Source organism: Orcinus orca, chromosome 4, assembly GCF_937001465.1.
Source record: "Orcinus orca chromosome 4, mOrcOrc1.1, whole genome shotgun sequence".
Classification (NCBI taxonomy): domain Eukaryota; kingdom Metazoa; phylum Chordata; class Mammalia; order Artiodactyla; family Delphinidae; genus Orcinus; species Orcinus orca.
In genome coordinates, this window is record NC_064562.1 from 103,480,097 (window position 1) to 103,504,786 (window position 24,690).

At 43.6% G+C, this 24,690-nt stretch overlaps 1 protein-coding gene and 1 pseudogene across 1 annotated transcript in view; one reads left to right on the forward strand and one right to left on the reverse strand.

The window, feature by feature from the left end:
- The window catches only part of CCDC149 (coiled-coil domain containing 149), a 96,292-nt gene that overhangs the window by 33,818 nt on the left and 37,784 nt on the right, over positions 1-24,690 (forward strand). The window contains 2 exon segments of the mRNA XM_033421598.2: positions 1,143-1,181; positions 13,559-13,666. Of these exon segments, the coding sequence (XP_033277489.2) occupies positions 1,143-1,181; positions 13,559-13,666 (147 nt within the window).
- On the reverse strand, positions 20,015-20,192 carry LOC117200085 (uncharacterized; annotated as a pseudogene).

Here is a 24,690-nt window from a genome sequence, read left to right on the forward strand (position 1 = left end):
TCTCACTTATCACATCTCATGCCCTCAATCGCCATGGGGGGCTGGTGGCTACCGTATGGGACTGTGTTGATATAGAACATTTCCATGGTGGCTGCTATATTGGACAGTTAGCTGTAGGACATGTCCCTCATTGCAGAGAGTTCTATTGGACAGCTTTATATAAATGTTGTTCTAAAACTTGCTCTTTTCGCTCAGCACTTTATTTTGGACATCTCTCTAGGCCATATATACAGATTTAACTCACTTTTTAAAACAGTGCATAGTAATATTTCCATAATTTTTAAACCTTTCCCTTTCCTGGGCAATTAGATTTTCTCTAGTTTTCATATGGCAGGATTTTTCAGGATGCAAATGTTACTGAAATGGAGGATACCAACTGCATAGCGCTATTTTGCATTCTCACTTAGTTCTTTCTCACGGATGCCATCTCTTTTTTTAAGTGCTGACACTATTGCTTACGTTTAACCGTCTGTGCTGGGGTCATTGAACTGTCCTGGAACACAGAAGTACAGTAGAAAGATTCCTGAGGTTAAAATAATGTTGACTTGTATGTGGACAGCATCAGATAGAGAAGTACTATTTCCTGAGCATTTATCATTCACCTGACATATTTATGTATTCCCAGATGGCACACGAGGGAGAGGAATTGAATCCTTTTAAGACAAAAAGTCTGATAGGACTAGAAGTTCTCAGTTAATTTTCTTTTATTTTGAGCATATCCTATCCCCACCCCCCAAATTGTTCTGCCCACAGAGAAAACTCAAGTATGTGTCCATTACTGTTCCTCTGGATCTATTTAAAAGAGGAGCTCAACTCAAACCAAATGAAATACTATTTCTGTTTAGGCTCTGCTCAAAAGTAATTTTGATAAATCCAGTTTATTTATTTGGCTCACATAGGTTTAGAAAATATACAGATTGGTCCTAATTGGAAGTGATTCCTTAGAGGTTTTCCCAAAATGACTCTGGTTCAGTTTATAGTTTAAAATTTTTTAAGTATATTTGAGTTTGGTTCAGCACATTGTTGGTTGCAGGGGGCGGGAGAGGGGAGGGTCTGAATTTAGTTCATAGTTCGGTTCAATTTCTTGAATCTACACGCATCTAATTTTTAAAAAATAAAATGTAACACTGGTTTCTTTGTAGGATGGAGATCCATCACTCCCCCCTGAAAAGAGGAAACAGGTAAGACTTATTCCTGATCTTTGACAACTCTCAGAATGTTCGTATTGGTGCCTTTCAACAACTGGGGGATTAGGGAATCCCAAAATGTATAGAGAAATCTTCTACCTTCCCAGAATCATTCTGTATTACTGGGGGGAGTGGGTGCTAGAGAAATACTGCCTACAGAGAGGGCCTAAGGACTGGGCGAAGGAAACGCAGTGAAGTCTAACAGAGTGGAAGAGGGCACACCAGTTGACTGTGCTCCCTTTCTTGTTGGGACTCCTTTTAGAAAACCACAAGTTGAGAGCACACTGCTAGAGGACTTTAGCTTACTGTTCTGTGGATGGATGCCGTTCTGCTATTCAGCTCCTGCCGCTTCAGACTTTTAAAAGCCATCTCACTAAAACTCATAAGCCATTTATGTTCTTTTCTCCTAAATGGTAACCAACATCGTTTATTGAGTATCCATTGTCCCCACGGATTTTGGAGGCCCACTTTTAGCAATGGACAAATCCGTGTGTGTGTGTGTGTCTGTGTGTCTTTCTGGACTTTCTGTTCTGTTCCATTGAGCTTCCTGTATTGTCCTGTTTGTACCACATTATTCTGTTTTTTGTTTATAATACTTGTAATAATACCTGTTTGGGCTATTCTCCTTCCCTTTGCTCTTTCTTTTCAGATGTTTCTTTTTTTAGATATAACTGACAAATATTTTATCAAGTCCTCCTCTGATTCCCCCCCCCCCCAAACCCATCCCTATTGGTATTTTGATTGGGGTTTTGTTAAATGTATAGATCAATATAGGGACAGTTAATACTTTTATAGCATTATGTCCAGGAATATCGTACATCAAATTTTTTAATCCTGTTGCATGCATATATATAGATATATTGCGTTTTAACACTTTCCTCAACTTTACAATTGTTCTGTACTGACATGCCCTGACTTACAGCCTTTTATGGGCTTGAGGGGAGCCTGGATGATGGTGATGTTAGTGCTGTGTGTACCATGTTATGGGAAATGCTCTGCATCAGAACAGGACTTCAAAACTGGTGGATGAAAATAAGGACGCAGGAATTGTTTGCTGTCTTCATAGCTGTAAAGGCTAAGACAACATCCTATTTTTGTTCATCAATCATATACCTGGCACGGCATATAAACTCCTTGGATTCATTACCTTGTGATTTTTGATGCTGAATAAACAGTAGACGCGCATGCACACATATGCGCGCGCGCGCGCGCGCGCACACACACACACACACACACACACACACACACACACACACAACGTTCACCCTTAAATAACAACTCAGTCCTATGGCTATCCTTTCAGTCATTCAGTTCTGCTCACTCCCGCACTCCTTTCCTATTTTATTTGATTATTTTGTAATGCTCCAGGTTTGATTTAAAGTCACAATTTTCTATGGAGCTAATTGATGTTTTGTTTTTTTTTTTCCTAAACAAAATGACACGGAAAGTTAGCATAAATATTTAAAAATTGGGATCCTTAATGTGGAATTGCTAATGTTTTTGTTTCTGTGTTTTTGGTGGCTACGAGCCGTCATCTTTGCTGCGATTTTAGAGTTTGTTAGTATTCATGAAGGAGTTTTACAGTGTAAGTGGATTCACGTTCCGTGACTTTATAATAAAAAATTTACATTGACTGAAGAGAATCTGATGAATTCCAGTAAGTCTGTCAAGCTGCATTCTTACAGCTCTAAAAAACAAACAAACAAAACAAGTTCGATGTCCTAAGTGCTGGCTTTGTAGCTTTTAATATGGCATTTGGTTTCTGTCCCTTTAGGATTTAGTGTGGTGGTGTAAGCTTGGTCTGCATTCTTCCTGCCTGGGGTGGATGACATAGGACGGGCTGGGGTGCAAGTGACAGAAATTCTAAACTGCTGAATCAATAAAGGAATCGATGCCCTTGCATAACCACAAGTTGAGAGGTAGTGGAGGTCTCAGATGCTGTACTGTCATCATGTACTCATTCTTTCCTCTCTACCACACTTAGCAAAGAGAAATACAGGATACCCAGGTGAATCTGAATTTCAGATAGACAATGAATACTTTTTTAGTATAAGAGTATGTACCATGCAATATTTGCGACATACTTATGCTAGAACATTATTGATTATTTATCTGAAATTCACATTGAGCTGGGCATCCTATATTTTATCTGACCACTCTACCGTTATGCCGATTTTAACGTCAGCTTCCTCTTGAACTTAACATCAGCTTTCCTCGGAGCAGGAAAGGCAGGAAACCCAGCCATGGAATGTGAGTCCTTCCCTCCAGTTTCATTGGGCCATTGTAGGACATACTCCCATTCCTGGTCTACTAACATGCACTGGGAGGGTACTATACATTAATTGGCTTAGATTAATCACCTGGGATAGAAGGGCTTAGGGAGCCAGCAATGACACCCGCCAAACTAATGGTGTGGCCTTGGGAAGATTCCTTTGGGTGTCTGAGACTCAGCTTTCACATCTACAAAGTGGGAATAAATATGGTACCCACTACATAGGGTGGCTGTGAGCAACAAATGAGATAACGTACGCAAGTAGAGTCCCTAGCACGGTGCCTGGCACCGGGTGAGCGTCAATAAATATTTATCATCTTCTCTTCCTTATCATCTGTTTCTTTTTTAATCAATCATATGTTAACGTGCTGTTGTCAGGACCCTTTTGGCTACCCTTGGCAGCTTGAAATAGCTTGGGCCAAAGAAGAAGTTCCTGGCTCATAGGACCTCAAAAGGGTTGGGTAAGCAGAAATGCAGCCCGGCCTCAGGGCCAGCTACCACCTGGACTCGGGTGCCCCCAGCTCTCTCCTCTGCCCTCAGCATTCTCTGTGTCAGCTGTCATTTCTTTTTCTGGACCTGCTTTCTCTGTAGAACAGGAAACGTGGCTGCTGGTCACATGAGGGCTACAGACCCCACGTCTTTGACCTGTAGGAAAAAGCTGCTCCCTGAATCCCAGGGGAGAGCTCGCCTAGGCCAGGCTCAGGCCAGGGGTCCATTCGAGTCAGCTGGGCATGGCCAGGCATCCTGTAGATACAAGGCTGCTTCTACTGTTGTCATGTTGACGGGGTGCTGGGTAGACCATGTGTTAACCATCTGCTGTACATGCCTTCTTGAGAGAGTCTTGGAATGATAGGTAATAACGATGGCAGCCAGTGTTTCTGAGTGCTCACTCTTGCAGTCTGTCAGACCCTGTGCCCAGCATTGCAATGAGGATGATCCCATTTGATTCCCCCACAACCATGGGAGTCGGCGGTTATTATGATTGCCATCAGACAAATGAGGAAATTTAGGCCTATGATGGTCAAGTAAATTACCCAAGGGAAATAACGTAAGTAATTGGTGGAGCCAGAGTTCAAAGTCGTGCAGTCCACTCAGAGCTCATGCTTAGAACTCGCCTTGTAGCTCGGGCGACCAGACCTTCCATTTACTCAGGATCGTTGCCATTTTTACCTCTTGTCCTGGCATAATCTGTATTAGTGCTCCCTGTACTCTCCAAAGTGTCTTGGTTTGGATGATAAATAATATAGTCACCTTATTCTAGTAGGGATGCTATGAGCAGACAGTCAACAAAATGATTGAAATATATAGGATGTTAAATGGTAAGCAGTGCAATGGAGAGAAAAATATAGCCCAAAGCCAGGGAGGGAATTCTGGCTTAGTAATGGAAGAAACATCTCGATTAGCAGTGGAGGAAAATAGTTCCAGTATTTGGAAAAATAATCTTACCTGTTTAAAATATATGTTTTCAAATTTTATTTACATATAGTTAGTTTATTTATAAAAGCATGGGGTTGGTTTTTGGATGAGTGAGGGGAAGTGTTAAGATGTCCTCTTCATTAGCTCAGTGGGGGGAAGAAAATGCACCATTGAATCTGCAGGCACTGGTTACAATGAAACTTTCCATTTAGCCTGAAGCAGACAGCTTTGGCATCCATGTATCCGGTACCGGAAAGGAGAGGCACAGTTACCTTCTTAACTTTTTCATCGGCAGGAACAGGGGTAGAAGCTTGCACCCTGACCTGGTGTCTCCTGTCTTATATCACATGTTTATCCCAAAGGCAAAACAGTAGGTGAAGTATTTACCCCTCCAGCTGCAAAACAGATGTATCTTGTGTAAGCGGAAGGCACTGGAACAAGAACCAGCTGCTGGGGTAACAGGTGGGGCCTGGGGGTCAAAAGATCCACATATTGGAAAAGGAAAAGATGCCACATTGAGCATCTTGTTGCCCATCAGCCTTGAAACCGTGGCTTCCTGTTCTTGACCTGAAGGAGGAATTTCTATGGACTCCTCCCCTGTTCATTTCTCAACTCAGGAGAGATTACAATCATCACTCTGTTTACATCCCCCCAAATTCATATGCTGAAACTCTGGTCCTCAGTGTGATGGTATCAGGAAGTGGGGCCTCTGGGAGGGAGTTAGGATTAGATGAGGTCATGAGGGTGGAGTCCTCACGAGGGTTCAGTGTCCTTATAAGAGTCACAAGAGAACTTGCTTTCTCTGCTCTGCCCTCTGCTGTGTGAGGACAAAACAAGAAATCTGCAACCTGAAAGAGGGCCCTTCCCAGAACCTAGCTGTGCTGGCAGCCTGATCTCAGAGTTGCAGCCTCTAGAACTATGAGAAATAAACTTCTGTTGTTTGTAAGCCACCCCGTCTATGGTGTTTTGTTGTCATGCTCAAGCTGACTGTAAATGTATTGAGGGTTCTTCTCAAATATAAGTAGAAACAATACCCCATCCTCAGGCTTGGCAGTGCTTTGTGCGTTTCCGAGACCGCGTATGCATGTGTGTATGCACGTATATATCTATGTATGTGTGTCATCTCCCAGCTGTCTTCTGCGGCCACACTGCAAGTTAGGTCTTGCATAAAATCTCAAGGCAGCGTCATGGATGGCAGTAGATAAAAGCTTGGGTTCTGGCATCCAATTTTGTGATTCAAATATAACACTTCCACTTGCTGGCTGGGTGATCTGGGGCAAGCTGTGTTACCTTTCTGAGACTCAATTTCCTCCTCTCCAAAATGAACAAAAGCATGAGATATATTCATAAAGTTTTTATTAAGAGTCGGTGTGATAATGCTTATCATGCCCATTGCCTTCTACTTAGTGAGCGCTCAATGGGTGTTGGCTATTTTTTTTTTCCTGTGACTTGTCCAAGGTCACACAGCAGGTTAATAGAGCAGGCCTAAAAATCCAAATCTGCTCACTTGTTGTTCAGTGTTTTAGTTCAGGGTTTTGTTCCATATTTAACTCTTAGGCTGTTTGAATGGGGAAGAAGCATAATCGACATTTAATCCACCCATTTTGGAAGTTCAAAGGTGAAGTGCTGTATCTGAAGCCCTCTGCTTAGGAGGGGTTGAGAAGCAGAAACTGAGCTAGGAGTCTTTACCCATTAGGCCAGTGTTCTTTCCTGTGGCAGCCAATGTCTGGCCATAATGTCTTCCTGCTTTTTTGTCTCCTCCTTACAGGACAGCCAGAACTTTCATGGTTGTAGTTCTAGAAATATGGTTGTCGATCGAGGCTCCCTTTTAGAATTTAGAATCCTTTTTAAAACAACTCAATTTCCAATGGCAAATCATCCGTTGAAGAAGCTGTGAAGAAATCGTGACAACAGTGATTTCACTAATAGCTTCTCGTGGGATATTGAAATGAAAATTTCTTCTTGATACTCCAGGCAGAACTGTACATAGAGCACCTCTCTGCACTGCAGTGAGAGATCACCAAAAGATCTCAAACGACCCTTTCAGTATTTTTCTTTTGCAAAACAAGCAATTCCTCCAAAGGAGATAAAGGGGAATTTAAATTATCCTGGGTTAATCTTCTTATAAGTTGGGATTCTTTGGGGTCACAGCAACACATTTTTCCCCATGCAAACTCCTCCTTGAATAAACAATCAAACACATCTCTGTCTTTCCCTGTTTTGATTTCAAGCCGAGGTACCACGGGAGGTATTCCTCCCGGTCCAGGAGGGAGCCTTGGCTTTCTTCCCTTAAAAAGTGATGACTTATTTAGATGGTGACATGCACCAGGATGACAACCCTGGAGAAATCAGAACACAGAGTGGCCCTTTGTGGGATGGGAGGGAACCTTTTACTTCAATAGAAAAGTCTTCTTGGTCAGTCTTATTTTAGTCCCCCGTGACCACAAATCAGAGCCACTTTGCATATGCATCTCAGTTTGATGCTCAGAACCTAAAACTTCCTTCAAAGATCTCAAGTGCTTTGGGATGTTTCTTTTTATACCACTTCGAACAGTACAACTTCACTGTTACACCAGGGAAGCTGGGAAGAAATCCAGGGTTCAGCCTGCGGGAGTCCTCCCAAATCATAATAACAGTAATTTCATTCTGAGCATTCACACCTCCTGCTCAGAAGCCCTTCGGATCCTTGCAGTGATTTTTGTCAGGAAGGTGAGAGCATCCCCCAACTTAAACACGGAGGGATTTAGGCTCAGTGCATCTAAAGAACTCGGGAACTATTAAGGGAGCCACTAAGTGGCAGATGCGGAGCCATAATGGCCAAGATTAAGCAAACATTTATTTAAATAGCAACCTTCTAAACCTACCGAAGAGCATTTGCCTGTGGGCCTGGAAATGCCTGCATTGGCAAGTGTGTGCTTGGAGACTGTGGGGTGAGAGTAGGCTGCCGAGGGCTCCTTGCACAGCCAAAAACTGTGTGTGGAATGAGTTCTTGGGTGGTTGTTTCTTGTAAATAAGAAAGCTGTCACTGTAGCGGAGGTCATCGCTTGGGCAGTTGCTATGAATAGGGGGCGCTTGCTCAGCAAAGCAAGTTTCACTCTATTACTATTAACACAGAAGTCGCCGTAGACCAAAGCAGCGGGGTAGAAATTGCAATTAAATTTGCTATCAATCACACTGCTCAAGTACACTCCATGTTTTATCAGACATTTTTTTTTCACATATTCTTGCTTAATCGAGTACTTTACCCTATTGAAGGTGTGAGTTTAAAGGATTCAGGGGTCAACACCATGTTGTTGAGGAGCATTTTATAAATCTGGTCTCCTTTTCTCTCTGACACTCTTTTTTTTTTTTTTTCAAAACAAAACAAAACAAACAACAAGCAAAAAACTCTCCTTGAGGAAGTGCCTAGGCCAAGGTTTTACCTGTCTCTCTCATTTTTTTCCCCTCTCATTTTTGCATTGAGTTTTAATATGTCAGCAAGTTGAGAAGGAAGTTATAGGATTTTCCGGTATACATCATTTTTACATTATGATGGAAAATGACTTTTCCATGGCTAGATTACTGAAGTGGTGTATATCTAATAAATTACAAAGATTTCAGGGTGACTTGAGGGATAGTAACTGGAATGTTGCCCCTTTCCCCTCCTGGTGTCTGGGCTGAATTATTTAAGGACTTAGGAGAAAACACACGGCCTTCCCGTTTTACTGCCCTTCCCAGTGTCTGGCTAGTGCAAGGTTTGAAGGTTAATCTTAAACTTTTCATCACTTTCTTTCATTTTATTTTTATCTGTTGGAGAGGAAAAGCTTTTCCTCTACCCTCTTAGGTTCAGTGCATGGAGGCCTGCAAATTTAACTGACAAAAGACAGATTAAAAGGAGAAAAAAGCAAACAATTTCATGAATATTTTACATGCACAGGAGTCCAGAGAGGAGAAGTGAAATTCAAAGAAGTGTTAAGACTTGGGGGCTTATATAGCATTTTAATAAAAGAGAGGGGGTTTGGGCCTTAAGAGATGATAAATTTTGGGAAAGTGACTAGGAGATATATGGGAAACTAATGGAAGATAGGGTTTTATTTTAGTTAGGTTTGTTTATGCAGACTCATCATGGTACCAATGCTCTGTGTCCAGTGATTAGAGTTGCTATTCTCTTCCTGGTACGGAGGGGATGGGACAACTCACAAAGGGAAATGTATGCCCTTATTTTTAGGCTGAAAAGGGGAGGGAAGAATATTCTCTGTATCTTCTGATTCTCAGTTGCCTTCAGATCAAAATAATCCTCATGGTAAAGGAGCATATTTTGGGGTGGCATATTCTGATCTTATCATATCCAACTTTTCATTTCTTACATCAGGGAGGAAAATGGTATATAGTGGATCCTTTTCTCCCCATCTAAAAGATTTAGGGCTGTTTCTTACAACTGGTATCCTGAACTCCCCCTTCCTTGTAAACCAGTCTTCGTTACTTGATCATTGAAAACGGAGTTCCTTCACAGAGACTGTCATTGCCAAATGTGATGTACCATTAAAAAAAATCTCCTGGGCTTCCCTGGTGGCGCAGTGGTTGAGAGTCCGCCTGCCGATGCAGGGGACACGGGTTCGTGCCCCGGTCCGGGAAGATCCCACATGCGGCTGGGCCCGTGAGCCATGGCCGCTGAGCCTGCGTGTCCAGAGCCTGTGCTCCGCAACGGGAGAGGCCACAACAGTGAGAGGCCCGCGTACCGCAAAAAAAAAAAAAAAAAAAAAAAAAAAATCTCCTCCCACTTCTCTTAAGTTTCAAAAATGTATTGCATCTATAGTATAAATTTGGATGTATTTTGTGACATTCATTCATAAGGGAATTCAAATACAGTGGTAGAGGCAAGATCTAGAGTTTAGGATGCAGCAGGACCTGAAGAAAGGGAGATCCCCTTGTCCCCGTTACTAATCTACCTCAGTGAGAATTTCCACAAAAAGGCAGAGAGGTTGGGGCGAGATGCACACAGTTCTCTCAACTCCCAGATCTCTGCCTTTGCAACAACTGTCAGGACGTGTAGTCTTCATCTGTGTGCAGAGAGAATTTCCCCGAGCCTCAAAGTCCCCACGCCAGGGGATGGCCTTGGCGGCATACTTCTGCAGACATCCGTTGTGATTGGGGGTTGACTTGATTCTTGACAAAGGAACATGTGTTGGAATGGACAGCTGTAACGTCCTTTTGGCCTTGAGCCTCCCAGCTATGTTTTCATCAAATCTGTCTTCTCTCCCTTCCCCATCACAGTTTTAATAGATAAACTCTGAGCTAGAAAGAGTGACTTAAGTATATAGATTCTACAATATACTCCAGGATATTCAACATCCCACTATTATCTGAGAGAAGATGTCAACCTTTTAACGTCAGCCCTGGCTATATCTGAATATTTAAAAGAGGCTTCTTTTGAAACCTTTTCATGTTTTGCTATTTATGCTACCCACCCTGCCCCAGAGATTTAGAGGAAATAATCTCTAGGTTTTGTTTTCCTTCCCTGTGAAATCCTTTCGAGTGTTAGACGGTCTGCCACTTTTTCCCTGACATTTTCTTTACATAGTGCTGCTATTCTAAACTGATGGTCACAGAGTCCTTCTCAATAACACAGAGACAAAACGGTCTACATAGCTGATAAATTATAAGCAGGCGCCGTGTGTTAGCTTGATGGGTGGTTATAGTGAATGTGTGTGAGTCATGGGGGTTTTTTTTGGTCAAAAGATTTACGTGAATTTTTCTCCTCTATTTTGAGTGCTTTGAAATGTACTACTTTTCTTCCTTTTCTTTTCTTTCTTTCTTTCTTTTTTTTTTTTTTTTTTTTTTTTGTTCTTTAAGGTGTATGTCAAGGAACTAGGCACCGTATCAGAATACTCATTTTCTAGTTTTCAAAGTTATTGTTTGGGAGTTGAGGAGGTGGAAGGACTGAAGAGAAAAGAATTGTGTGTTGACAAGTAAGCCAGCCTGTGAAATGTGAAAGAAAATTACAGTCACCTGCTTTAAAAGGGGGGGTCTCCCTCCCCCTGCCCTCCCCCAGGGGGTCACTTTGAAATCTGGGGTGGATTTACAGTGAATCCTCTTGGAGGCGATGTGATTTTAATTAACCATTGCTTTGCAGCTACTGTAGAAATGCTTGAGTTTATTTGGGTAGATTTCTACCCTGACGGTGGAGACACTGGATATCCCGATGGATGGAATATGGGAGAGAAGGCAAAGTGAGGAGTCCAGGATAAGCCAAGGTTTAATCTCTATATTCTTTCACTTGATTCCCTTTTGATTACCTAACATAACTCAGTATTCCCGAAAGCATTAGCATCAAAGTCTGGAGATTTAGCCACTATAGTTGTACTCATCTGCAATGTCTCTGGATTTGGGTTTCTTCAGCTATCACATGGAAGGAATCTAAAAGATAACTTTCAAATCCCTTGTGTGACTGTTTCTGAAAGATTCCTTTTTAGGAGTCACATTCCGATCGCTGGCTTGCTTCCCTCCCTCCTTCTTTCCTCCATTTATTCATCGTGGGTCTTTAAAACATTTGCTGGGACAAGAGCACTTCTTGGAGCAATGTGCGTGGAGGCTGAGAAGGGAGAAAACGAGAATCTCTGCCTTTCAATAGCTCATTTCTTCTTGCTGAGGTTAGATAAGAATACAATAAGCAAGGTGAGAATTAGAGCAAATTAGCAAAATTCAAATAGTATAGAAGAAGCAGCCGTGGAGGTAAAGTGGAATAGTGAGTTAAAGGCTTGAGTGGAAAAAGCACGTAGATAGTTTGGGAGCATATGCAGGTTCAGGTTCAGGGAACCTGAGAAGGGTGAGAGCATGGTAAAGGGTGCTTGCGTGCTCCCGGGAAAGGGGCCGAGATGTGTCGATGAAGCTGGACTGAGAAGGGGAGGGGGTGTGGTGGAGAACTGCGCACGGGGGCCAGAGGGATCTGCTCTGAGCAGGAGGAAATCTGAAGGAAGGGCTGACATCATGAAGATGGACTGGAAGGCACTCACCCTGGCTGTTTGGTACTCAGGAACTAGAATAGGGGAATAAGGAGGTGAGAAAAACAGCCCAGGAGACTGTTGAATTACCTCTGGATTCTGATGTCTGAAATCGTGACACCTCACTGGTCTCTTCTCTGGCTGACAATTTTGATCAAAATTCTGGGCATTAAGGTGGCAAAGAAAAGTTCATTAAACACGATCTATTTGAAGAAAAAAAAAACTATCCAAACAAGGAAATGAAATTATCCAAACAAGGAAATGAAATTTTTCCTATATTGTGGATCCAAAGTTAGAATTGAACTAAGACTACTTGGAAGAGTTTTTGTGAGGAGCTCTTAAATTAAAAAAAAAAAACAAAAAAAACCCAACTCCTCCATCACTTGTCTGTGAGCCATTCTGGAAACAAAGAACATCCCCAAATTGAGGTTCACGGCCAACTTATTTCTCTCCATGCAGTTGTAGTGGTGTGATTTGCACACTTGCTGCATTCATACATGTGTTTATTCTAATGGTTCAGCTGGGCTTGGATGATGGCTGCAGTAAGCCTAAGAAAGCCCCGCATTTCTCCACTCCTCCGTTTCTGATTATATTTCATAATGTGTTAATATTTGCAGGCTAATCTTTTTTTTTGAAATCTAACTTTTATTTTTATTTATTTATTTTTAACATCTTTATTGGAGTATACTTGCTTTACAATGGTGTGTTAGTTTCTGCTGTATAACAAAGTGAATCAGCTATACATATACATATATCCCCATATCCCCTCCCTCTTGCGTCTCCCTCCCTCCCACCCTCCCTATCCCACCCCTCTAGGTGGTCACGAAGCACTGAGCTGATCTCCCTGTGCTATGCGGCTGCTTCCCACTAGCTATCTATTTTACATTTGGTAGTGCATATATGTCAATGCCACTCTCTCACTCTGTCCCAGCTTACCCTTCCCCCTCCCCGTGTCCTCAAGTCCATTCTCTATGTCTTCGTCTTTATTCCTGTCCTGCCCCTAGGTTCTTCAGAACCCTTTTTTTTTTTTTTTTAGATTCCACATATATGTGTTAGCATACGTTTTTCTCTTTCGGACTTACTTTACTCTGTATGACAGACTCTAGGTCCATCCACCTCACTACAAATAACTCAATTTCGTTTCTTTTTATGGCTGAGTAATATTCCATTGTATATATGTGCCACATCTTCTTTATTTATTCATCCGATGATGGACACTTAGATTGTTTCCATCTCCGGGCTATTGTAAATAGAGCTGCAATGAACATTTTGGAACATGACTCTTTTTGAATTATGGTTTTCTCAGGGTATATGCCCAGTAGTGGGATTGCTGGGTCATATGGTGGTTCTATTTGTAGTTTTTTAAGGAACCTCCATACTGTTCTCCATAGTGGCTGTACCAATTCACATTCCCACCAGCAATGCAAGAGTGTTCCCTTTTCTCCACACCCTCTCCAGCGTTTATTGTTTGTAGATTTTTTGATGATGGCCATTCTGACTGGTGTGGTTTTGATTTACATTTCTCTAATGATTAGTGATGTTGAGCATCCTTTCATGTGTTTGTTGGCAATCTGTATATCTTCTTTTGAGAAATGTCAATTTAGGTCTTCTGCCCATTTTTGGATTTGGTTTTTTGTTTTATTGATATTGAGCTGCATGAGCTGCTTGTCAGTTTTGGAGATTAATCCTTTGTCAGTTTGCAGGCTAATCTTGCACAACTATTGAGAGATTCTCAGGACCGAAATAAACGTCTGGGAGAAGAAATTAAAGAACTTCAGCAAAGGCTTGGAGAAGTCCAGGGCGACAATAAGGTACCGTGAATATTTAAAGGCAAAAACCTCTCTTGAGCAATTTTGTGCCAGAGGTTTATGTATGGTGCATCAGAAGAATGTAATGCAGCATTTGCGGAAAAATTTGTTATAGATTTTTACATTTGCAATGAAAATTCACAGTTTAGCATTTCTTATCTTTATTACCTTCCCTTCGCGTGTGTGCATGCACACGCGTCTGTGTGTGTTTCTGGGTTGCTCTAAAATGTTGTCACAACCCATTGTAGAAGTTTCATCATGTTCAGCTTGGTGCTGAATAACATTGTGGTTGAGGGCAAAATAAAACCCAAATGCTATACTTTCTCCTTCTATACAGATAATGGATTTGTGGCTCATATGATTTGGAATTATTCACATTCGGTTTTGAATTTTAAGTAGTCATCCTACTAATTATGTTCACATAACCAATTTATTTTATTGCTAAATTTGGCAATTTGTATGGAACATTGCTCAAAATCCACTGCTTGGTATTAATCAAACTCCCCTGTTGGCAACGTTAATTATAAAATATGAACTCATAAACTCCAAGCTAAATGTGAGCACTGTCTCTCCCAGCTGAAGCTGTGAACAAAAGTACAATTGAGAAAAGGAAGAAAAACTACCGAAGTTCAATTCCATTGCCCCCAAATAATTTCCCATTTTGCCAATAGATTCAATTTCAACTTCTTGCCAGAGCCAGCTTTCCCAACAGGGATGGCCTTTGGAGTTTCACTCAAGCAAACTACATGGCGGGGAGGAGGTGCTTTCTTGGGCAATGTCTTTTGAACGGTACCAAATTCCCTGACAAATGATGGGGATGTTTGTTGTTCCTGGGAATCACTGGTTTTGGAAGGCGCCATTTTGAAAGATGCTCATTCTTTTAAAAAAAAAAAAAAATGTATGGAAGTGTCTGGATTATCTCGAGAACTCTTCCATGACAAAGAGCAGAGAGGATTGTGTGCTTACTGCTGGCTTAAGGGGCTCAATCTAAGGGCGTACTGGTGGGACTTCCCTGGTGGTCCAGCAGTTGAAACTCCACACTTCCACTGCAGGGGGCACGGGTTCAATCCCTGGTGGGGAAACTAGGATCCCGCATCCCACGAGGTGTGGTCAAAAAGTAAAAAAAAAAAATAATAAGGGCATACTGGGAAGTCTTCTTTACATAGCCTCTTGTCCACTTAGTCTGCCTTTAAAAAATTTTTTTTAAACCTCTTGGATTTAACATACTATATTTGAAAAATATTTCATGACTATTCTCTGTCATGAAATAGGGAGTGGGCGAGAATGCTAAGAAGGGTGCTAATTAACCCTGGACAAGCTAATCGGGCCTCTCAAAAGGATTTCAGCTCTGTAACCTAGGTATTTGGTCAATAATTAAAGGCCAGGCCTTCTTAGGTGTTATCAAATGATAGCACCAGGGCAAGGTTTTCTAGAGAGTAAAATCAAGTATGTGCAATCATTTCCTTTTAAACCCATAAAAATACTGCAGGAATTTTGGAGAAGTTATAAATCCAGAAAATACTGAAACATTTTGAGATGTGATTTTTGGAGTCATGATTCTTCTTGACTGATTTTTTTTCTTCTTCTTCTTCTTTTCTTTTCTTTTCTTTTTTCTTTTCTTTTTTTTTTTTTTTTTTTTTTTTTTTGCGTTACGCGGGCCTCTCACTGCTGTGACCTCTCCTGTTGTGGAGCACAGGCTCCAGATGCGCCGGCTCAGCGGCCATGGCTCACGGGCCCAGCCGCTCCGCGGCATGTGGGATCCTCCCAGACCGGGGCACGAACCCACGTCCCCTGCATCGGCAGGCGGACTCTCAACCACTGCGCCACCAGGGAAGCCCCTTTTTTATTTTCTGAGGTACCCGCCCCCCCACCTCCAACTGTCCTAGACACACCTCTGCCTCATCTTTTGGTCACTTTTAATTGTATCGCCTTGTAGGCCTGAGATATTTTAGGAATTGACATTTGCGACTGATATTTCAGGGAAAGAAAAGGAGGGTATGTGTGCGTGCGTGTGTGCGTGAGTGTGACACTGAGCGCAGGTCTGGGGCTGCTTTTGCATCGGCACCATCTGAGTGTCATGATTTGCCTGCATTCTAGGTCTTTATTCCAGTAGCTGGACACATTTATCAAACTTGGTTTTCTCACTCAAGGTTTAGAATTTAGTGACTCATATTCAGGGCCTGTGAAGTAATTTTCCTGCCAGCAGATGCAGGCAAGATGGTAAAACGTTCAGTAGACCCTGTATCTCAGTCTCCAGTCCTCTCCTCCTCAAAAAAGACCAACTGCAGTGAGCCCCAGAGACTCTGTTTATTCTCATTTGCATCTAAAGTTATAGGGCTGGTTTATTTTCATCCCCCTGTGAGTCACGGTCATCCTCCCCCCCACCAACCCCCAGTCATCAACACTAAGGCCGGATGACTCATTCAGTAATGACACCAGCCATCTTGAGAAACACAGAGGCCTCTCTTGAAGGGTGGCCATGACTGTGTGGTGGAGAATGGGTTAACCCTTCCTTTGCTCTTTTATTCATCGCGTCACAGCTCCAACCTTTCCATCGCCTTTGGAATCTAGTCCCACCTCCTTACCATGGTGTGCTTGGCCCTCCATTATCTGGCCCCTCCTGATTTTTCCAGCCACATCTGTTGCCATTAGTCGCCTCACACTTCATTCCTGCAGGACTAATTTCAGCCCCTCAGCTGAGCCATACTGCAGTTGTGCCTCAGGGCCTTTTGCACCTGCTGTCTGCTCTCTGGAACACTCTTCCCCTTTACTTCCGTAAACTCCCGCTCACCTTTCAGGTCATAGGTCAAATGTAGCCTTCTCCGACTCTCAGGGGCAGGTCCTGCACACACCCACAGTGCCCTGCTCTTTTCCCTCTGCTTGTACTTGTTTGGCACCCCTCCCCCAAAGGTAAACTCTTTGCAGGCCAAATTCCTGTATCCCTAGGAATTTGCATCTTAGTTCGCGATGCACAGACATTATTTAATAGATCTTTATTGAAGGAATGGAATAGGATAAGTGAATGAATGAGTGAATGAATAAAGGGAATGCAAAAAGCTTCAAGAAAGAGGAAGAGGAAAAGAAAAAGGAAGAGCACAAGAAAATAGCAGACTGACTGCCCCTGTGGTTGTCATCACTAACTCTCCTTGTGGGGTAAGGAGTAGTTTAGAAACCTGGAGAAAGGAGTTAGAAAAGCAAACTATTCCATCCAAGAAAAAGCAGAAGAAAGCCAAACCTAAGGTGTGAGACCTTAGGAAGCCCCTGGGAAGGTCAGGGGGTCTGATGTCGAGCCTTAGTGGATGTGGGGTAAGGGTCCTGCTCCTAGGCTGGCGCAAGCCTGTTAAATTCAATAATACTTAATAATGGATGTTGTGGGATTCCTAACTCCCCCCATTCCGAACAGAAGGGCTTGTGGCATCACTTTATGAGCAACTATTGAAGTGGAAGTTTTTTATCTCCAAGTTGTCATTTTAACTGATGACCCTTAGCCATATTTTGGGAAGCCCAGATTCTAGATGTTAAGAACATTTAAGAAACAAGGTGATAGGAAATTACTTGCCTTGGCTATTTTAAGGTAGACTAATTTTTCCATTTGTTCAGCTAGAGCCTTGTAACCCTACGTGCCATAAAGCATTTTCAAACAGCCTCTTGAAAGATGTGTTACCACCCTGTCTTACAAGCAGCTTAGCACTCACACAGGGTTGGAGGTGGAGGGTGGGATTCCATGATCAACAAACCTATTATCTCTCTGAGAAGCACCCCAAGAATTTCTTGAGGCTTCTGGACAGACACAAAGGCCCAGTTCAAACCAGAGGAGGGGTGGGAAAAGGGAAGCCTAGTAGACACCCTCCCCTTCCTTGCTAATAATAACTCTGAAAGGTTAAGTGGGGAAGGGAGAACTCACACCTCCACAAATCACCCTGGAGAAAGCTTTTCATGAGGGTGGATTGCCCAGGGTTCTTTGTGTGGCAGTCTGTGAGGAATAAGGACCAATTACGTGGAAAACCCAGGCAATGCTAGGGCCTCAAGTGTGGAGAGCAACCCACCCAGAGAATTACAGCTCCCCTTCTTGCTCCAGAGGTATGCCTGCTTCCTCTTCTGGGCATTAAGAAAAGAGTGGATTTAGGGAAAGGGGACCGGGGGGGAAAGGAGGCCTCTGAGAACTTAAGGATCAGTAAGAGGCAATCCACAAAACTAGCAGAGCACACTTGAATCACAGATATCCAGAGGTGAGCTGGTGAACCAGCTCTTCTGAAGAGGAAGCCTGGCTGGTAGCACTTTACCAGTTTCCGTGGTGTAAATACTGATGCCATGGCATTTAAGCATCAGGCTAGCAAAGTGAAGTTACTGAACTGGGAGTTAGAAAGCTTGGGACTCCAGAAAGAGCTAGCTCCAGCCTCCCAGTGCCAAGTGGTATAATCTAGAATAGTCCAAGAGGTCCATCTTTAGAAACTGCTAGACCCAGGTTTATATTCTCACTCTGCCAGTTATTATCCGTGTGGCCTTGAGCAAGTCAGTTGTCTCTCTAGACCCCAGTTTCCTCATCTGTAGAATGGGAGTAATGATACCTCACATAGAATTGCTGTCAGGTTTCATCATTATTCATCAGTACATAATTGGGGACTCACTGTGTGCTGATTAATGTTCTAGGAGCTGTGACTACGTCAGGAATAAGAAAGACAAGGTGCCTGTTCTCACAGAGCTTACAGTCTAGTTGGGGAGACAGAGAATAAGAAAATAAAATACTTATGTAAGATCATCAGACAGTGGTTAGTGCTGGGAAGAAAAGAAAGCAGGAGATTTAATGGTTGGGAGTGTGTGTGTGCATGCAATATTATGTTTATAAAGGGTGTAGCATAGTAAGCATCCAGTAAGCACTCGTAAAGGGTAAACATTGCTGGTATCTTTAGCACAACCTGGGCCCAGATTGGCCTAGTGTCCTCTTGTATCAGAGTTCCACCAGGAATCTCAAGGTCTTCCTTTCTGTTGATCAACTGTTTCCAGTGAACCCCGGGGGTATGTGCCTCCCAACAGAGACAGAGATTGGGGGTAAGAAGCCTGGCATCTGGCATCTGGATCCCCAAAACTCAGCCCTCCTTATCACCACCCGACTTTATTATTTATCACCACCCCAAACGTCATTGCTTTGGTGTCACGCTCCCAGAAGCTTCCTTGCATTTTGTGTACCCTTGTGGAATAAGCACCTAATAGAACAGGCCGGGAGCAGCATCTCATGTTCCTGCTGGGTTTCCTTGTCTGCTTGCTTTTATTTTTCCTTCATTTTACAGACTATGGCACTGTAAGTGCAGAAGAACAATAATGCAATGCGAAGTACTCAAAAGCAAGGAACTTCAGGTGGACAGTGTCAGGCAGTCACACTTCCTGGGCCCCTGCTGGCCAATTTAAATGTAACTGTTTGCAGTGGCGCATAAACACGGGGTTTTGCCCTTAATAATGAGCTTTATGTTACACCAGCTGAAGGTCTTTAAGTACCTCTGTTTTATCTGGTGTTGCCCCATAAAATGATAGACCCCTTCTGTGAACGTACCTCTATTGATGTGGGACTTCTGGAAGGATTCAGCAAGCAAACCAATTAAGTCAAAGCCACCAGCTAATTCAGGCAGACCAATGAGCATGCAGGTGACTAACTGAAGTATACTCTGTTAAAAAAAAAAGTGTTCAGCTTGGATGTTGGTAACAGTCCAGGATGAGGGATCAGAGAGCTCTTTGTAAACATTTCCTCTTTATGCTTCAGAGGAGCACGGAGGTGCCCTAGCTTGTGGGAAACCCACATGAAGAGGGCACTCTAATGAAAAGCTCTCACCTTGGGGCATTATAAAAATTAATTACAAAGAATTAAAGTGAGTGATAAGGGCCCTTTACCTGCTCCAGCCCCATCATATCTTATTCTAACTGGGATCTTGATGGTGAAACACAGGCAATGCTCAGTTCAGCAAGCAGCCAGACTAGTGCACCATTTCCTCATGTTTTATTGTCAGATGAATTAGACAAATGAATTTGGTCTCAGACACCATATTTGAGCTTGTTCTGGCTTATATGAGCACACGGTCCGGGTAGACCAAGCGACCAAAACAGTGTGGTTTTGGACATTCGTCCCCTAGACAATGCACTGTAATTACACTTTGTAGAGAACTGATTCTGAAAGATATCTCTGCCTAAGACTTATTTTATAGTATACCATACCCAAATTACACTAAAATGAAAACAAATTGAAGCACCTTTAAACTGCTTGGTGCGGGCTTCCCTGGTGGCACAGTGGTTGAGAGTCCACCTGCCGTTGCAGGGGACACGGGTTCGTGCCCCAGTCCGGGAAGATCCCACACGCCGTGGAGCGGCTGGGCCCGTGAGCCATGGCCACTGAGCCTGCGCATCCGGAGCCTGTGCTCCGCAATGGGAGAGGCCACAACAGTGAGAGGCCCGCATACTGCAAAAAAAAAAAAAAAAAAAAAAAAAAACTGCTTGGTGCAACTCTCTACACTTGATCTTAGCCAAAAGGCCGAGAAGCGATTGGTGCAACTCTCTAAAGATTGTCGCTCTGGGAGCAATGTGTTCTGAACTATCTGAAGGTAATTCAGGGGCTTCCTAGCTGTGTAACCTTGGGCCAGTTGCTTGACTTCTCTGTGTCTTCAGTTCTCATCTATACAATGGAGATAACTTGCCTATGGAGGGTAGTTCAGTTCAATTCATTTCAATACATCTTTACTGAAGACTCAACTCTATGGCCTGGGAATAGGGTAGTAAACAAAAACCAATGAGTTCCTGCCTTCATGGAGCTTCTATTCTAGTGGGGACAGATGGGCAGTAAGCAAATAAACAAATTAATATATGACATTGCACAGATTCTGAGAGGCACAGGCTTTCAATTTGAACATCTCTGATGTAGTTATTGGTATCATGTAGTGATGACTGGTATTTTTCAGTCTTTTTGGTCATGCATAGTGGTGGGTCTTAGAGTTGATAGAGTCTTATATTTGATGAAATACAGTATAATATGTCAGAAGGTGCTAAGTGCTCAACAGGTTACTGCAGGCTAGGGGGCTGTACAGTGCAGCCTGGGCTGCCGGGGATAGGGGAGGGGGGCAACTACTTATACTGGGTGGTCAGGAAGGCATTTCTGTTGACACACCCTTTGCTCAGAGGCCTGAAGGAAGTGAGGTGGGAGGTGGTCAGATAACCAGGGGATGAGGTGCAGAGACCCTGAGTGAGCGAGCTTGGGTGACACAGGCACGACATAGGGGGCCAGCGTGCCTCCTGTGAGGATTAAATACAGGAAGTTATACAGGGCACTTAATGCAGAACACCCTCCACAGGGGGAGCGCCAGGCAGTGAGTGCTATCGTCGGTGTGGAGAGAGGCCGCAGAGCATCCACTCCAGAGCCCTCGCCTGCCTGGGGTCAGCTCCCGGCCCTGCCATTTCTAAGGTCTGTGACGTGGGCAACTTACTCCACCTCTCTGTGTCTCTGCTTCTCTTCTGACAACGGGGATTGTAACAGTGCATCACAGAGTGTCTGTTGGACTTACTGGGGCAATGTGCGTAAGCACCTAGGACAGGGCTTGTTGTGTTAAGGGTGAGGGGACACTGCAGCCTCCTGATCTGAGCATGGGCCCCAGGCAAGGAGCCCTGGTTTCAGAGCCCTGCAGCAGCCCCTATGAGCTTCTCCCCTATGAGGAGGACGGGGCAGTGTCTGCCTCCCGGGGTTGGGAAGCAGCACATGAGAGACTTCCTGTATTTAAGATGTATCTGAGGACTCCCTGCGGTTAGCCAGACACTGCTATGGGTGCCGGCTATTTCAGTGCGTATGAACAGCCAGGTTCCTGCAGTGGAGCTGACAGGGGGAGGGACAAGCAGATGAGCCAGGTGATTTCTAGCAGTATGATGAAGGTAGTGGGGCCCTTGAAGGTGAACGGCTTCAGCGACAGTGTCCAGGGAAGACCTCTCAGAGGAGGTGACATTTGATCTGTGACCTGAAAGAGACAAAAGAAGTGGGTTCTGGATAGACCTGTGGGCAGGCTGCTAAAGGGCAGAGCAAGTGCAAAGGCCCAGAGGCAGGCAGGAGCAGGTTGTGCTTGAGGCACTGAAGGAGAGCCAGTGTGGCCAGCAAACAAGGGAGGTGGTTGGAGGTTGGGTTGGGAGGTGGGCAGGGGCAGCTCATGCATCAGCAGCTCTCATAAGGGCTTTGCAATTTATTCCAAATTTATTCCATTGCAGTGAAAAGCCACTGGAGGTATCGTGTGTAAGGAAAGCGTATAGCATGTTGTTTGGCCCAAGTTGGGTGCTCGTTAACTGGGAAATATTGACACACGTTAATGAGTGTGTGCATGATAATCTCCAGAGTCTGGGAGGAAGAATATGAAAACTGCTGGGTTTCTTTTTTAAGTGACAAATTCTTTTGTTTAAAGCTAGAACTAGATTTGCCATATAGGTTTAGGAATTTGAACTTTGGTATACACAATAGAGTTGCCTACTTGCAGCCTTTTAAAGCTCTCCTGTCTAATTTTATCAAGGGTATTTCAAAAGGTCAGGGGGCAGTTGGAGAGGATGTGGAAAAAACCAACAGGAAAAGTAAAGGAAAGATAGGCAGGACCTTGTTTATTAAGTTGCCCAGCACAACACTGGCAGATGAATGTTTGATCAATGGCTTTTGGTGTTGACCTCTCCCTAGGCGTGCTATTTGCAGCAGTACACAAGGACCGGGGGTGAGGAAGGGCTAACATCCACTCCTATTAATTCTTGCATCTCATCTTCCCAGTAACTCTGACAGATAGAGAGTCACTGTATAAGAATTATAACCATACCAGCCATAACTGGGGATTGTACTTTTAAAGCTCTTCAGAGAGTGATTATTGCATTGTATCTTCACATTGCAAGGATGGAAACCCTGAGAGCTGGAGTTGTGCAGTGCACAGGCCGGGCAGCCGTACATAGCTGTTCTGTCTACAAGATAGCTTTTATTATTACTGTAGACTGAATGTGCCCCCACCCCAAATTCATATGTTGAAACCTGATCCGAAATGTGATGGTATTAGGAGGTGGGGGCTTTGGGAAGTGATTAGGTCATGACAGCAGAGCTCTCATGAATGGCATTAGTGCCCTCATAAAAGAGACCCCAGTGAGCAATTTTGCCCCCTCTGCCATGTGAGGACACAGTGAGAAGATAGCTGACTATGAACCGGGAAGTGGGCCCTCACTAGACCACGAACCTACCAGTGTCTTGATCTTGGACATCCTAGACTCCAACTGTGAGAAGTTAAATGTTTGTTGTTTATAAGCTACTCAGTCTATGGTATTCTGTTATAGCAACCTAAACAGACTAAGACAGGAGTTGGTACTAAGATGTGGGGTGCTGCTATAACAAATACCTAGAATGTGGAAGCAGCTTTGGAACTGGGTAGTGGGTAGAGGCTGGAAGAGTTTTGAGGTTCCTGCTTGAAAAAGCCTGTTGTCCTTCACAGCATTGCTGTGAATGGACCATTAAGGGCAATTCTGGTGAGGACTCAGAAAAAAAAAAGAAAAAAGAGAGCTGTGGAGAAAGCATCCACCTTCTTGGAGAATACTTAAGTCATCCTGAACAGAATGTTGGTAGAAATATGGACAGTAAAGGCCATTCTGATGAGGCCTCAGATGGAAATGAGGAACACGTTACTGGATGCTGGGGACAAGGCCATCCTTGTTATAAAGTGGCAACAATCTGGCTGAACTGTGATTGAGTTCTATTGTTTTATGGAAGGTAGAACTTGTGAGCAATGAAACTGGATATTTAGCTGAGGAAATTTCTAAAAAATGTGTTGAAGGAGCAGGCTGGTTTCTCCCTACTGCTTATAAAATGTGAGACGAGAGAGATGATTTGAAGATGGAATTGTTCAGCAAAAAGGAACCAGAATTTAAAGGTTTGGAAAATTCTCAGCCTGTCCATATTGCAAAAAATGAGAACGCTAAGGGTGTTGGCCAAACAACCATGTGGTAAAGAGATTAGTATGGATTAGAGGCCGGCCGCTATTTTTCAGGGCAAGAGAAGAATGACACGGAAGCTAATTTAGAGCCCAGTAAATCTGCCACTCCCGCCACAGGCCTAGAGTACATGGCTCTGGGGGACAGATTGCCTTCACCTGGGTTAGAATGGAGGGGGCCTCCCGGAGCCCCAGGGCTGAGACCGCAGCCCAGTAGAGCTGCAGGGCACCAGAGCAGAGCCACTGCAGGGCTGTCCTGCCAAGCCTTGGCGGTGATGTTGCCAGTGGGCCTGGAAGGCAGAGCATCGAGCCAGAGGATTAGTCCTAAGCCTTAACATTTAACGTTGTTTGATCTGTTAGGTTTTGGACTTACTTGAGACCTGTCACCCCTTCCTTCTTTCCCATTTCTGCCTATTTGGAATGGGAATGTCGCTCCTGTGTGTGTCCCACCTTTGTATTTTGGAAGCACATAACTTGCTGGGTTTCACAATTTCACAGGAGGAGAGGAGTTTGCCTCACGATGCATCTCACCTTGAGTTTCACCCATACCTGATTTAGATGATATTTAGATGAGGTTTTGGACTTTAGACTTAAGAGTTGATGCTGGAACCAGTTAATTCTTTGGGGGTTATTGGGATAGAGTAAATGTATTTCACGTGTAAGAAGAACATGAATTTGGGGGCAGTCAAGGGTGGAATGCTATAGACTGTGTCACCTCCCAAAAATTCATATGTTGAAACCTCCTCCCCAGTGTGATGGTATTTGGAGGTGGGAGCCTTTGGGAGGTGATTAGATCATGAAGGTGGAGCTCTCATGAATGGGATTAGTGCCCTTATAAAAGGAACCCTAGAGAGCTCTCTCACCCCTTCCTCCATGTGAGGACACAGAAAAAAGACAGCCATCTATGAATTAGGAAGCAGGCTCTCACCAGACACCCAACCTGCTAGCGACTTGATCTTAGACTTCCCAGCGTCTAGAACTATGAGAAATAAATGTTTGTTGTTTATAAGCTATGCAGTCGATGGTAGTCTGTTATAGCAGCCTGAATAGACTAAGGCA